This window comes from Clupea harengus, unplaced genomic scaffold (assembly GCF_900700415.2).
Source record: "Clupea harengus unplaced genomic scaffold, Ch_v2.0.2, whole genome shotgun sequence".
Taxonomy (NCBI): Eukaryota; Metazoa; Chordata; class Actinopteri; order Clupeiformes; family Clupeidae; genus Clupea; species Clupea harengus.
This window is the reverse complement of record NW_024880255.1, coordinates 10,001-25,003: the sequence shown is the minus strand read 5'-3', so window position 1 is coordinate 25,003 and position 15,003 is coordinate 10,001. Positions and strand designations below refer to the sequence as shown.

Sequence of the window (15,003 nt, the reverse complement as noted above, 5' to 3'; positions counted from 1 at the left end):
GGTGAAATAAGGAAGGGATTATCTATGGCCTAATCTTCCATGACTGAAGTTTTTTAATGTTGATGTACATAAATCATTTTTTAAACCTTAAACTGCATTTCTATGAGAAGAGGTTCCCGGTTCGAGTCCCATCGTTAGCAGATATTGAGGTGTGCATTATTTACTGCAAGTTCATTTTTATTATTGGAAATCACAATTTGTTTGCATATTACATGTTATTAACCTTATATTAGTGAGATATTGATAATTCTACGTCGAATATTTCAATGCATATACGTATGCATTCATATGAGAAGAGTTGACCCCGAGGTTCCTGGTTTCGAGTCCCACCATTAGCAGAAATAGAAGTGTGCCTTATTTACTGAAAAAAAATATTTTTATTATTGGTAATCACAATTTGTTTGCGTAATACTTTTTATTAACCTTATATTAGTGATATATTGATAATTCTACATTGAATATTTCAATGCATATATGCATTTATATGAGAGAAGAGTTGACCCCGAGGTTCCCGGTTCGAGTCCCACCGTTAGCAGAAATACAGGTGTGCATTATTTACTCTAAAATTAAATTGTATTACTGGAAATCACATTTGTCTGTATATTACTTTTTATTAACCTTATATTAGGGAGATATTGATAATTCTACATTGAATATTTCATTGCAAGTTCATGTACAGTAATGTGTGAGGTACTTTCATTGTTTCACAAAACATTTGTGTTCCAGTTATTATATCCCTTCTATCCACAAAACACACACAAAAAAACAAAGGAGAAACATACATTTTTGTTGTAAACAAACTTTTATTTCACATCACCAATTAAACTATAATCAATAACAGAAAACATATACAGAACTATATACAGAAATGTAGAAGTGCTCGGCACATGATTTTTAACGACATACGGCTCTTTATGCTGCAGCGTTCATGACACATCGGAAATTGGTGGGTCCACCTTCGTGCCCGTGACAGGAACGGTGTTAAATGTTTCACTTTGCAAGAATTGATACAAACCTACAACATACAAAAATACGAATGTATGGTGAACCAGAGGCGGTTTGTCCATATGGGCGATTTGGGCGACGCACTGCCAAACGGGAGAAAGATATTTTTTGGGGCACGATTTGGGGCGAAATGGAAATCGCCCCAGACCTCTTTCATAGACTCTCATGTTAAATCCATCTTTTTCACAAAACAGGGGTCTCAATGCATTCTCTATGGCTTTCGGGAGGGCTCGCCCCACCATGCTTTCGTCATACGGCTTCGTCATTCGTTAAGTACGTCATATGGCTTTGGTCAAGGCATATTCTGTCAAGATGGCCAACGTTCAGTGCAACAACTCGATTCGCTCTTCGAAAGAAACTCCGTTTAGTTGGCGTACTAATGAAGATAAATTGACAACAACACAAGTAGGACTTCCTAGACCAAATGTATCCATTCAACAGGTTGCTACAAAGGGGGGGGATCCTACATCCAAGAATTGGAACGAAAGAAAATCGTGGCTTGCAGGCTGTGAAGTGGCTAACGCGGTCTGTATTTCTATTTACCACTGTCACTTTTCATAGGTTTCACAGTGTGAATGTTCTCTTCTTTATGTTGTTACTGGACATATCATGTGTCATGTTAAGCTATGTTACATCATACAACATTTGAGACATGTGAATAATGAAAAAGTGGGATAATTTATTGTGTAGCCACATCATTGTAGCTTATGAAGGCTCCTGGATGCAACTTTCTTCCATAGCTTTCCACCTGTAATGTAGCTAGAGGGGAAATCTTTCTGTTGTGTGCTGCCATCTAGTGGACAAAAAGGTATTGCTGTATGAATGAATCACCTAACAACAAATTGATACAACAGTCTTGCATACTGTACCTATTGAATGGGTTGCCTTCATAATTTTCAAAAAAATGTCCCCCCCTCAGAATTGTTTCAGGAAACGCCACTGTGGTGAACGTACCAGAGGCACGCAGGTGAGACGATCCGATATTGTTATCCGAGATGATCAAGTATTTCAAGGTTGAAAGTTCCTAGTCATCTTGAACGTAGCATATGACGTCACCTCAAAAAATGGATCACCCCAGATGGGACTCGAACCCACAATCCCTGGCTTAGGAGGCCAGTGCCTTATCCATTAGGCCACTGGGGCTACATCACGAATAGGGAAGTGCAAGACAATTTTATACATAAAACTCTACTAAACATTAATATTTACATTTTAATACGAGTCGTTCATACACTCATTATTTATCTTGACCGTTCTAGCGCTAAGAAAATCAGGGAATCAACCTCTATGTGCCAGAACTTTTGAATGTACGCCTGCCTCTCAGCCTCAATTTTTTGGTTGGTCTCAAACGTTGCCTAGCAACGAGCTTTTAGATCTGCGAATCCAACTGTGGGTAGCTTACTGGCTTGGTCAAGGCAGTAAATCCAGGCGAAATGTCTTCTTTGCATTTCCCCTATATTGCCCATTATATCGATCCAGGCTTTCCCAATTGTTTTAGGCAACTAACTGATCGCACAGTTGCCAATGTCAGACGGAACTAACATCGGCTATTGAGATTGAAAAACAGCAACTTTCATGATCTAGATAAGTTAAGTAACGTTAGCTTTGCATTTGGTAGCCAACTGTTCGGGTATCATGGTGAGTTATGAAGCTAGGGTTAGTAGCCCCACCGGTTTGCTAGAAAGACATTGATTTGATCACATTTTCTGACATAATTGCTTTTTTAAATTTGAATACCTGTGATATTTGTCATCGTAGATACTGCAACTCTAGCTGTAGTTCGTTAGCATTCATTAGCTATTTAGCTAATTTGCAATGCAAGCTTGGAAAGAAATAGCTAACGTTAGCTAGGGGTAACTTGCTGCTGTTTTTTCATAGTAAGTTACTTTTAGCATCAAACGTTAGCTTGCTTCTAACTCAGCTGTCTTAAAGTTAAACGTTATGTGAAGCCATATCGAATGTTAACTTACCAACTCCAGCTAGAGAGATAGCTAATCGTACCTTGCAAAACGTTAACAGTCCACTAACTTAATAATGTTGCATGTAACGTCAACATCAATCATAAAGTTACTTGAAAACATGTGAATTGCTGCTGGCATTATCCATCTCAACCTAAACTGGATGAATTGCCACACGTTGAAGTATTTACCAGTTGTTCTCTTGATGAATTAAGATTCTGTCAAGAGTAAAACCTGCTGTTGGAGGAGATGGTCCTACCAGCGTGAGTGAAAAGAAGAGGAAAAACAAGGCGAAGAAAATTCCTCGATTGGAGGATTATATGAATCAACGAGACTATATGGGCGCAATGACTCTGCTGGAGGTAAACCGCCTAGTTTGGATATATAAACATGTAACAGGGGTCTTATTAACAGACAAAAGAATGTTTCAACAAATAACACAAGCATCATCCCGATTGTCTGTTATACCCAAATGACTGTGTATCTATGGACAGTCGATGGTTATATTATGATATTGTTATGCGTGTTGCATGTGACAGTTTCAAGACAGTGGTGGGATTGTGGAGGAACATGCAGGCCTTTGGATTGGATACTGTTCCTTTCATCTAGGAGACCACAAAAGATCAATGGAGGTATGAATATTGGAGTGTACCTTCATTTTTATGGTCTGTATCCTAGCCTCATGTTTGACCGTGTTTGTGCGAATGTCTCTGGAACAGACAATAGCAGGTATGTAGAGTAGACATAGGTGTTTGTATGACATTTTTCATGTTCTTATTGTAATATATTTTAGGAGTACAAGGCTCTGACCCTCAAGGAAGACTGTCCTGAGGAGGTGTGGGTCCACTTAGGATGCTCCCTGTTTTTCCTTGGGCTTTATAAGGAAGCTGAAGAAGCTGCACTGAAAGGTTTCCTAGCGACACTGATTCCCTCATCCATCATCATTACCTTATCTTTGGACGATCTGAAAGAGTACATCTTTTATTCTGCTTCATCTTTTCAGGTCCAAAGTGTCAAATGCAAAATCGGCTCCTCTTCCACTTGGCTCACAAGGTGGTAAATGTCTACCTTTTTTTACCCCCCGAATTCTTATAATTCCAGTTCAGACTAAATGTTATTTTTTAAATATATTCCACTCTTGCCTTGCTTAATAACATTCTGTCTCATTTCCCATGTACAGTTCAGTGATGAGAAGAAACTGATGGGTTTTCACCAGAATCTGGAGGACGTGACTGAGGACCAGCTCAGCCTCGCCTCGATCCATTACATGCGCTCACACTACCAGGAGGCCATCGACATCTACAAACGCATCCTCCTACAGAACAGGCAACTCTCCATTTGACTAGAGACTGCAATTTTCTGATGAATGTGTCACATTCGTATGAGCTTTGTGAATGACACAGATCACTTCACTCATCTTGATTAAGTGGTCTGAATGAGCTTGTTTTTCTTCTCTTCATTGTGTAGAGATTTCCTGGCCCTCAACGTGTACGTAGCCCTGTGCTACTATAAGCTGGACTACTATGATGTCTCTCAGGAGGTCTTGGCCGTGTACCTGCAGAGTATCCCTGACTCCACTATTGCCCTCAACCTCAAAGCTTGCAACCATTTTCGGCTCTACAATGGAAAAGCTGCAGAGGTAACCCGCACGTGAACGGACACATATGTGACCGTGACCTTTCCATGTGAGGTTTCACGCGCAGGCTTTATTTCAATTTCCTGTGTCAATTTTTCATGACCGAGTTTCTTAAACATGCAGCACAGACCTTACAAGCAAGGATATTTGTACTAAAGCCTAGGGCCGGGGTTAAATATCCATACTTTAATCCACTGAACCCTCGATTTGTAATGAATTGAGGATCTGCTAACAAAAATGGATGCCTTCCACAAGTGTTGACTACGAGTCAAGCATACATGGTAGTTATTTCATTCAAATGTTCCTGAAAGAGAAAATAGGTTTTGAATATGATGGAAAGAGCCTTTTTGTCTTCTCACGACTTGTATATCAGTTTGTTTTTTCTCTCCTCTCTCTGTAAGGCTGAGTTAAAGAACCTGATTGACATCTCCTCCAGCTCTTTTGAATTCGCCAAGGAGCTTATTCGGCACAACCTGGTAAACTCTCCCACTATCTGGCACTCTCTCATATATGTTTGGAGAGTCAGAGTTAAAAGGTTACTGAGTGATACATAGCCCACTTCAAAGAGTGACCTAGATCTTTCTAGTCATCTCACAGGTTGTGGTGCTTCTGATCTTACCTACTCTTAGGTCGTGTTCCGTGGCGGGGAAGGGGCCTTACAAGTCTTACCACCTTTGATCGACGTCATTCCCGAGGCTCGACTTAACCTGGTCATCTACTACCTCAGGCAAGGTGAGTTAAAACTCTTCAGTCTCTCTCTCTCTCTCTCGCCTTGTTTTCCTTCTTTAGGTTTCAGTCACCTGATCTTATATCAAGATCTTATATCAAGTGCTTCCCATAAACTTCTCTCTGTCCCTTTTAACATCTGTTTTGTTGACACTACAGATGATGTTCAGGAGGCGTACAATCTCATTAAAGACCTGGAGCCCACCACACCCCAGGTAGTCAACAAGCTGCTCAGTCTTCCCTTTTCACACGGCTAGGTCCTCCATCCTTCCCAAGCCTGTTTCCTTCAGGCTTCAAACTCCCCTCCCCCCATTGTCTTGGTGGATGTGAATGCAGTTTATGAGGACAAACTAATGCTGTTCACCGTCTTTCTCCATCCAAGGAATATATTTTGAAAGGTGTGGTCAATGCTGCGCTAGGACAGGAAATTGGATCTGTAAGTAATCCCAGTGCATACATACTGCCTATATATATATATATATATATATATACTGCTTATTGAAAGGATACATGTAATATGAGATGAGGGTTTGTCTGTTTAACTGATAACAGCAAAAACTCTTCCCTCAGAGAGAACATCTGAAGATTGCGCAACAGTTCTTTCAGCTGGTGGGAGGGTCAGCCAGCGAGTGTGGTAACTTGAATGGCTTCATACTATTGGGTTCACGTTAACCGCATGATGCCTACACGCTGCTGTTTCTATATGCACACTGATATCTGATGCAGCTGATTCAGTTGCTCTCCTCATTGGAAAGTCTATCAGACCAGAGGTGCTGGAGTGCAACAGCAATGCCATACATAATTCAGGCCAGTCAGAATACACTTTGCATGACTTCATTTTCTAAAAAGAAATCGTTCCACTTCCCAAAAGCCCCATTGCCTGAAATAACCTGATTCTTAACTGAAAGCTCAAGCTGGATGTTAGACTGGAGAATTAGGGGTATTTTACTGAGGAAGCGTGTGTGTGTGTGTGTGTGTGTGTGTGTGTGTGTGTGTGTGTGTGTGTGTGTGTGTGTGTGTGTGTGTGTGTGTGTGTGTGTGTGTGTGTGTGTGTGTGTGTGTGTGTGTGTGTGTGTGTGTGTGTGTGTGTGTGTGTGTGTGTGTGTGTGTGTGTGTGTGTGTTGATAACGTTTGACTGTGTTGTCTGTTTCAATTCCCCTCAAAGACACAATACCGGGACGGCAGTGCATGGCCGCGTGTTTCTTCCTGCTCAAGCAGTTTGAGGATGTGCTCATCTATCTGAACTCAGTCAAGGTAACGCACACAGAAATGGAGTTTGGGTTATAAAATGTCTTACTGTGACAGAGTACAAAAAAAAACTCACTAACGTATTATCTTTAGAGCTATTTCTACAATGATGACACTTTCAACTTCGACTACGCTCAAGCTAAGGCTTCCTTAGGGAACTACAAAGAGGCCGAGGAGGTACCAGTGACACATCACAGATCTCAACTTACTCTTGTATTCACTTACAATTGGCATCAGCATTGCCATCAGTGCCTTGTTGTTACATTCAAGTTGGGCTGTTCTTTTGAATGGCACTACTGTCATCTTGTTAGGTGCTCCTGATGATCCAGAATGAGAAGATCAGGAATGACTACGTGTACAAGAGCTGGCTCACTCGCTGTTGTAGGTATCTGCTGATGGAATGTATACAAAGTGCTCAAATGACCTGGTGTGAGAGTATTGCAGTACGGCTGATCAATCCTTTTTTCTGGCTGTTTGCATGTAGACATAATGAATAAGAAGGCCCGTCTGGCCTGGGAACTGTATCTGAAGATGGAGACCTCTTCAGAGTCCTTCAGTCTCCTGCAGCTCATCGCTAATGACTGCTATAAGGTCAGTGTCTGTGGTGGGGGCTCAGAAGGGTCCAGTCTGCACTGTATGTTCATATTCATATTTTCCCCATTATCTTGGTCTCTTTCTCACCATTTGACTTTAAACATGACTGAATCTTTTCTTCTATGCTTTAAGATGGGCCAGTTTTATTTCGCGGCCAAAGCGTTTGATGCCCTTGAGCGGCTCGACCCCTGCCCTGAGTACTGGGAGGGGAAGAGGGGAGCCTGTGTGGGGATCTTCCAGCTTATACTGGCGGGGAGAGAACCCAGGTACAGCAGTGTGTACAGTACGTTAGCACAGCATCTTTGGGCTTTAGACTTATTCCGTGCTGCCCTGTGTTCGAGCCACAGAATAGACAGATCTGACTCAACATAATGTGCATATTTGGAGCCGAGAATGAACAAGTACAAGAAAGATCTTGAGCAGCAAATGTTTTTGTAGGATTTGAGAAGCAATGGCTTTTGTAACTTGGCTCCATGTAGCCAAGGTTGGTTCGAATTATCAGAATATGCATTGTTTGGATTTGCCTGGAATGGATTGTTTTGAAGACTCTTGTTTAATGATCATTAATGTCCTATCTAGAGAGACGCTGAAGGAGGTCCTCCCCATGTTGAGAAGCACTGGCAACCCCCAGGTGGAGTACATAATCAGGATACTAAAGAAATGGGCCAAAGACAACAGGGTTGCCATTTCTTTTCAAGGCAGTTGAATCTTTCGAAAGTCGAAAGCTGAAAAATCTTGTCAAGGCAATGATTACGTCATGCAATTACTTTTGCAAGTAGAAAGCACAATATCACAGACATGTAAATGTTCGATTCCTAGGTGGATTTATCATGTTATTAATTATTTTAATGGAGTTCTGCAGTGGGTACAATGCTGAAATATGGTAAATACTGTCATATAACACTGTCGTATACAACATATTAGGGGCAGTGGTGTCATCAATGCTTACTTTGTTCTGATCTACATTTCATGTGAAACAGAACTGCAATACTGTGTAACGGACTGACATGTACACTCTACATCCATGAAGTAGACATACAGTTGCATCAAAAATCATTTTAGTACTTTGGAAATAAATGAAATATATATTTATCGGTATTTTACTTATTGTTCATAAAATCAAAGTATTTCAAAAACATTAAGACTTGATAAATGTCTGTACATAAGAATCCTGAGCTGTGTTTTGTAGTACTTAAATGTACAGTTTATATCACATTTTATGCAATGTTGTATTGAACGTTCCAGAGTAAAACATTTTATGTATTCATATTTGGTACAAGTTTACTTATTTCCTTATCTTGTAATGGGGTTCTGAGGACTTGTGTCAACACCCATAGCTAACTCGTCTAAAAGCCTACTCGATGCCTGCAAACTACTGATTATATTTTGGAGAACAATTTAAATTTTTCAATTGATAGATGTCAAATAAATAATGTACATACGGGCCCCTAAAACGGCCTTTCTCGAGAAAATAGCCCAATGAAGCAACAGGTGGTGCGAAGACGAGCAGTGCTTAATATGGATTCTTTGCCATTTATCAGACAGAACGAAATGGCTGCATTTGAGCCTGACGTTTGACTTTATATTCTATCTACGGTTGTCAAATGAAGAGCACGCTTCAGTGGTCTCTGTGCTCTGCACTCCCTGCACATTTATGGACAGGGATATAGCGATTGGATACTGAAATATGGCGTCCGTTATTATGAAGCCCCTGTCTCCCTGAAAGATGTTTTCGCGATTTAAACCTAATCAGCAATTTCTGCCCCTGTTGACTAGATGGGCAGGGTGAAGGATGGTATCACAGTACATCCGCCGAATCGCCATTTCGGATCACAATTCTGAGGCATCGACTATGGAAAGATCAGCTGGTATACTCATTCCACAAAAAAACGGGCAGTTGGAAAAGTTCGGACATTAGCATAGTAATATCTTGTATTTTATTCTAGAGGTGGGTTTTAACATTAGGAATAGACTGATTGGACGTGTTGCCCTTTACGCTCACGCTGTTTCCGGTTTCTTTCTGCGCGCAGGCCCAGCGACCTCACTGATATTTTATTTACTCCTGAAATCCAAGATGGCTGTCCTGAATGCCTCGGTCCCCTAGCAATTGAGGATGCGAGTAGCTACTGAAAAAACAACTTTTCCCCGACCATCTCTTCCCCTGGAACTCCATTCGTAAGGTGCGGAGGATACCTTTGCATCTTACCAGCCTCTAAATATCCTTTCCATCCAGGTTCAATCCCTCTAATTCGCCTATTTAAAGTAGTTTCGCGAAGTAACCCTCTGTCGCTGTCTGTCCTGAGCGAGGTTGAGACAGCCTGCACATCCAAATGGCCGAACCGAGAAAAGTACAATTTGTCACCCTGTCGGCCTTTGCCGCTGGTCCAGCCACTGAACCTAGGAAACGCCGGTTGGACGACGAGGCCGATAAAAACTTTGATGGAGATGGAGGGATTGGCACATCCACGACTGGGGCAATAGGAGATGGTGGATTGTTCGGCAAAACTGGCGACAGAGACAGCGTTGAGCCCAAGAGGGTAACCGTGCGATTAAACCTTTCTCTCACCGAGCCCAACGACCAGTCGTCGGCCGAGTTCAATTACAGCGAACTCATTCAATCCCTTCAGGTATGCACTGTTTTATTTTAGGCCTGTAAAGACCTGGAATTTTGTTACCTTGACAAAACTCAGATCAGTTTAGGGAAGTGGGCATTTGTGGTTTTGTGTAGCCAACAGTTACCTCGAGTAAAGGCACCTCTAGCATTCATTGCTCTTTGCTATCTATTGCAACAGATTAGCTTGTTAACGTTAGCAAACACAAGTTGGTGGGACGAGTCGCATACCTTTGAATGAGTGGCTGACCCTGCCTTGTTCATTATTCTTATAAAGAAACAAGTGCAGCTGTAATTTTGTTTAGAAGCTTGCCATATTATCAAGATCATGTATCAATAATTGTTTTTCAGTCGTGGCACTTGAGTAACATGTCGCTTACTGTCCATAACAACTCTAGAAAGTTGTAACGTTTCATAGGTAGCCAGCTAGCTTGTCAGCTAACGTAAATGTGCATGTGGTAGCCACTTAACATATGTGTTGTTATGGATTAGGCCTTAATGCTCTTCAAAGGGTTGAAGTTGTCGTGCAGATGCCCCGGAAGGACGGAGGATCGAATAATTCGTGCACTGGTCTCGTGACTAGACGCGTCAAAAATAGTGTTATTATGAAATAATGAAAATACAACATGACACACCTGCCAGCTCTTTTTAAAATGTCTATTTCATTATATTTGCTATTAAGTCTATTGGCATCTTAATGTAGCACGGGAAATGTTATTATTTTCTTGAAAAGACGTGTTGATGAAGTTTTGTTGAGTGCATCTACGAGAGATTAGGAAATGGAGTGTCAGCTAAACTGAATGCATTCTGCCTCTTGACCTTATCGTCTTGGGATCTTTGTTTTCTGTGTTAAGAAGAAGCCACAGAAACCTAAACCCACACCCACACCCGCACCCACACCCGCCCTTGACCCAAATGACCCCTTCAATGATGACGAGAAGGATCGCCAGCAGGTGGAGGCTTTGGCTAAAAAGTTTGAGAATAAATATGTGAGTATTCCATTATCTTTGATAATGGTTGTCAACAAGTCCTCCGTGGCATACCCCCCTCCCTAGCTACCCTGATTCGCTTAGCCTACTATTTTTAATGAATGTAGTTCTGAGGAACAAATCAATAGTGTGGTCACAGAAAAGCTTAAGCATTGATGGATCGTGTTGAAGTGCTCGTGTTTTAGCAAGATTGAAAGGGCTTAAATACAAAGCCCTCTGTTTTATTTTGAAGCATTTAAATGACTTATGAAACATGTTCTCCATTTAAGTGATGTACTGGCAAAGTTATCCTGCCGCCGGTGTAAAAGAGGCACAAGAAATGTAAAAAATATTCTAGGTTCTGAGCCTTGTGGTGTTTGGTAAATTGTCAGTGCTGGTGTAAGTCATTACTGTAATATGCAAATGACGATAGTTTTTCTCTTTGTTGTGATGGTGGTCTGCAACTGAGTTATCAGTAGAAATTAACTGCTTATCTGAATCCATTTCTTAGGGCAATAGTGGTAAAAAGAAAAGGAAGGATCGCATGCAAGACCTGATAGACATTGGGTTTGGATATGACGAGAGTGACCCTTTCATTGATAACTCGGAGGCAGTGAGTACAAATCTACCACTTTAACGTAAACCTGGTTCTAGTGCACCCCTTTGATTTCATACAGTACTTAGCACAATCGGTCACAAGCTAAGTTAAGATAAGGCGTAAGGTCCTCCTTCAGGTCACTAAGTAAGCGGTGTCTGTGCAGATACTGTCATAGGAATCTCACAAAGTTGTAAGGGAATAATATCATTTCTAGATCTACTAATACGGAGTCAGAGTTTCATGAATGCACATAATAATTGTAAATATGTGTTCCTGTTTCGCTGCAGTATGATGAGCTGGTGCCAGCGTCGTTATCCACCAAGCTCGGTGGCTTCTACATCAACACGGGCACGCTGCAGTTTCGCGCCGCCTCCGAGTCAGAGGGCGAGGACGGGGGCAAAGTTGGCACAGCAGTGGTGAGTGGTGGTTAAAGGGATGGTATAGACATGGTATATACAGCCTCAGTCTCACCCATAGAGTGTTGGCTTGATTCCTAATTCTTTTTTTGGACTAATTTACGTATTTCTATATACGTTTTGAGGAAATGAGTGGGATATCAGTGATTTTAGTGACTGTGGAAGGTGTAAATAATGTATAATAACAAATCATGACTGTTTTAAAGGCTGATTGTTTTCCCTTTAATCTGAAGGATGGTGGAGTACAGATGATCAAGAAGCGAAAGAGGAAAGAGGGAACCCTTTTGGAGGAGAAGAAACCCAGAAAGAACCGAGTGCCTAAACAAGGGTAAGCAGACGTGGATCTGACATGGCATTGTTATTTCTACCATATTAGTAACATCAAATGGATGCTCTGGGGTCACCACAGATGGTCAAACATGATTTGTAGGGAAATGAAATGCAAAGGATGATGAGTTTGTCTCTAACACACCTACACACATTAGAGATGTAGGCTCTTTTTTTTTATCTCAAACAACCTTTCATGTCATTAATGCTAGGATGTCAGTATTAGGACAAACCATCCCCCCCCTCAGAAAGGGTGCATTAGACATGCTCTGATTGGTCCATCAGTCCCCATTGCTGGTGAACTGTACACCAGGGGAAGTAGTGGATTCCTGGAGGGCGAGGAGTCACTCTGGCTTTCATCAGAACCTTCCAGTGACCAGCTCATTATGACCATGATGCCGTGTGCCTTCTCAAGCCAGGGGAAGGATCTGAGCAACCCAGAGGAGAGGTGCAGAGGATCAGGTCCTTGTGCCTTGGGCTAGGCTAGTGTAGAATGGCTAGTGTAGAATAGCTAGTGTAGAATGGTTTGTAGCAAACCATGACGTGATGTATGTGTGACCTGTTGTGCAGTACTGCCTTGACCCTCCACCGGCCGGAGAAGAAGAAGAGGAAGAAGCTGATGAAGGACTCTCTGTACCTGGCCGCCATGCTGCGGCGCTTCACTCGGGAGAAGGAGGAGTTGCGCAACCCGAACCAGACCGCCACGCCACACCTGGTCCTGGCCAACGCCGCCCACGCCAACCACATGCTCCACAACTCCAGCCTGCCCGGCAACAGTTCGGCTACCGCCGGCACCAACGACGTCTCCCTCGCCGACTTGACCGCCGACCCGGCCATGATGTCGCTGCTGAACTCGGCCAACGAGAGCGAGCTGCAGGATCTCCTTGGCGACCTGGACTTCAGCCTGCTGGACCCGCCCACTATGATGGCCAGCCCCGGCAGGGAGAACGGGCTGATGGGGGTGGGTGCTTCTCCGGGGCAGAAGGCAGGCGGGCAGGGGAGAGGGCAGGGGGGCCTGGGGGTCGGGGGAGGGCTCCTGTCCCCCCCTCCTCTGCCCGTCGGCCTGCCCGCCCCTCTCATCAAACGCATCGAGGACCTACGGGCGGTGAGTGTGGGCTTCTATGAGTTTGGGCTTCTTTTGTTGCTGGGTTAGCCATTTTTGTTTCTACTGCAGCAAGTGCAGAGTTAGTTCCCCAAACATCTACAGTGACTTAACTGTGAGACCTTAATGGGTTCCCTGTGTGAAAGTGCGATCTGTCGTAGCTAACTCTGCACTTCTGCGTGTGTGCGCGTGTGTGTGTGTGTGTGTGTGTGTGTGTGTGTGTGTGTGTGTGTGTGTGTGTGTGTAGCCATAGCCATAGGACCCATGTCTAGAATTTAACAGATATTTTTGACTGCTTGCTCCTGACAAACCCACATTTCTGGTTCCTCTGAGCATCTGTTAGAGATCTGTGACTCGCACCTCATTAGTGCAGATTACAGCTCTGACCTTCTTCTAAGTCATCAAAGCAATTAGAAAAGGAATGGTGAAAACAAAGTGTCTCGGCGTCGTGAGTTTACAGCTTCGTGTGTGTGTGTGTGTGTGTGTGTGTGTTTGTGTTTGTGTGTGTGTGTGTCCTTTACTGAATGCTGTGGATAAATAGTGATGTCCTTTACTGAATGCTATGGATACATTGGAAAGGGGAGCAGGTCGTTAGTTTCCTGCATCGAATGATGATTTAGTAAAACCTTCACTTTCATTCCCAGACCAGTTTGCCGTACTTGCCATTGCCTCTGACGTTGACATTACATGACTGTTTCTCGGTCTTCTCTCGCTGTTCCTGTTGTCTTGCGATAGTAGTTCTGACCCGACACATGTTCTAGTGTTCTATTGATCTCATGAGAGAATCCTGTATCGATCAACCTCAGACTCATTAATGATATTAGCATTGCGTGATGGAGTGCCGTGTATTTTCTGACAGGAAAATGGACGCTGCGTGTGTGTGTGCGTGTGCGTGTGCGTGTGCGTGTGCGTGTGCGTGTGTGTGCGCGTGTGCGTGTGCGTGTGCGCGTGTGTGAGTTGTGGAGAAAGGACAAGTAGAGAGAGAGCGCGAAAGAGAGAGATAGAGGTGGGAGCTGTCAGGCCAAGCTAAAGGACAACGAGACAGAACGAGAGAACATGAGGGACATAAAAATAACGCAGCCAAAATTAGACACTTACGTTCCACTCACTTCCTTTCTGCCCGAGTGGGGATTCTACACGGAGAGTGACGGTGTCTTTGCACAAGCATAGTGTCCCAAGCACATGTCTGTTGTAGTGGCATTTATAGGGCGTGTTTAGGCAGGGGGACATGTTATGGTTGGGGTTGGATGGGATGCCAGTGACTGAAGTCTGTTTCTTTTTTCCCCTTCCATCTCCTTCCCACTCAAAGGCGTCACGGCAGTTTGACCAAGAGGGCAGAAAGAAGTTTTTTACCTTGGATATGAACAATATTTTGCTTGAGTAAGTATTCACTTGTTTGCTCTTTGGCCCGTTAAATACCTTTCACATAATACCTGATTTGTTTTTTTTTGTACCTTTTAGTCACTAGGACTTCTTCTGCCATCTAGATCTCTATGTGCATTTGTTAGCTCCATATTCTCCCTGTCCTTGTCACCCATGCCTCTGTCCCCACGGCTGTCCTCACACGCTGCCCTCCGTTTCCCCCTAAAGCATTGAGCTGCAGGTCCAGGAGCAGCCGGCTGAGGCGCGCTCCGCCATCTACTCCCACATGGAGGCCTTCGTGCCCTGCAACAAGGAGGCCCTCCTCAAGCGCCTGAAGAAGCTCAGCCTTAACATACAGGTGAGACAACCCAACCGTCACCAGGAAACGTTTAGTGTCCCCTCATAGCAGTTACTGGAGTTTGGTTGGGGTTGTCAGAAGCCTTGTTTGTTAT

At 43.2% G+C, this 15,003-nt stretch overlaps 2 protein-coding genes and 1 non-coding gene across 6 annotated transcripts in view; 2 read left to right on the top strand and 1 right to left on the bottom strand.

Annotated features, from left to right (window-relative positions):
• Nucleotides 1-2,075: 2,075 nt before the first annotated feature.
• trnar-ccu lies at nucleotides 2,076-2,148 on the bottom strand. The gene has a single exon. It is a non-coding gene; the product is annotated as a tRNA-Arg (tRNA).
• A 189-nt stretch (nucleotides 2,149-2,337) lies between these two features.
• Nucleotides 2,338-8,421, top strand: ttc26 (tetratricopeptide repeat domain 26). Of its 2 annotated transcripts, none has more exons than XM_042706369.1 (18): nucleotides 2,338-2,643; nucleotides 3,179-3,325; nucleotides 3,503-3,595; nucleotides 3,757-3,871; nucleotides 3,967-4,019; nucleotides 4,144-4,289; nucleotides 4,431-4,602; nucleotides 5,001-5,075; nucleotides 5,229-5,331; nucleotides 5,485-5,540; nucleotides 5,708-5,761; nucleotides 5,896-5,959; nucleotides 6,491-6,579; nucleotides 6,667-6,750; nucleotides 6,885-6,954; nucleotides 7,058-7,164; nucleotides 7,300-7,433; nucleotides 7,747-8,421. In XM_042706369.1, the coding sequence occupies exons 1-18, from the start codon at nucleotides 2,641-2,643 to the stop codon at nucleotides 7,871-7,873; spliced, it is 1,692 nt and encodes a 563-aa protein (XP_042562303.1). In that variant the 5' UTR covers nucleotides 2,338-2,640; the 3' UTR covers nucleotides 7,874-8,421. The 2 variants fall into 2 exon arrangements, with proteins under 2 accessions (XP_042562303.1, XP_042562304.1); XM_042706370.1 differs by having other exon boundaries at nucleotides 2,339-2,643; nucleotides 3,967-4,016.
• A 59-nt stretch (nucleotides 8,422-8,480) lies between these two features.
• ubn2a (ubinuclein 2a) overlaps nucleotides 8,481-15,003 on the top strand; it is a 13,507-nt gene continuing 6,984 nt past the window's right edge. For 2 of the 3 annotated variants that reach the window (XM_042706368.1, XM_042706366.1), the window contains exons 1-8: nucleotides 8,481-9,794; nucleotides 10,633-10,767; nucleotides 11,258-11,359; nucleotides 11,632-11,760; nucleotides 11,994-12,088; nucleotides 12,658-13,192; nucleotides 14,499-14,569; nucleotides 14,780-14,909. In XM_042706368.1, the coding sequence (XP_042562302.1) occupies nucleotides 9,498-9,794; nucleotides 10,633-10,767; nucleotides 11,258-11,359; nucleotides 11,632-11,760; nucleotides 11,994-12,088; nucleotides 12,658-13,192; nucleotides 14,499-14,569; nucleotides 14,780-14,909 (1,494 nt within the window). In that variant the 5' untranslated portion in view covers nucleotides 8,481-9,497. The remainder of the gene's footprint in view (nucleotides 9,795-10,632; nucleotides 10,768-11,257; nucleotides 11,360-11,631; nucleotides 11,761-11,993; nucleotides 12,089-12,657; nucleotides 13,193-14,498; nucleotides 14,570-14,779; nucleotides 14,910-15,003) is intronic. The other variant, XM_042706367.1, reaches the window with a different exon arrangement.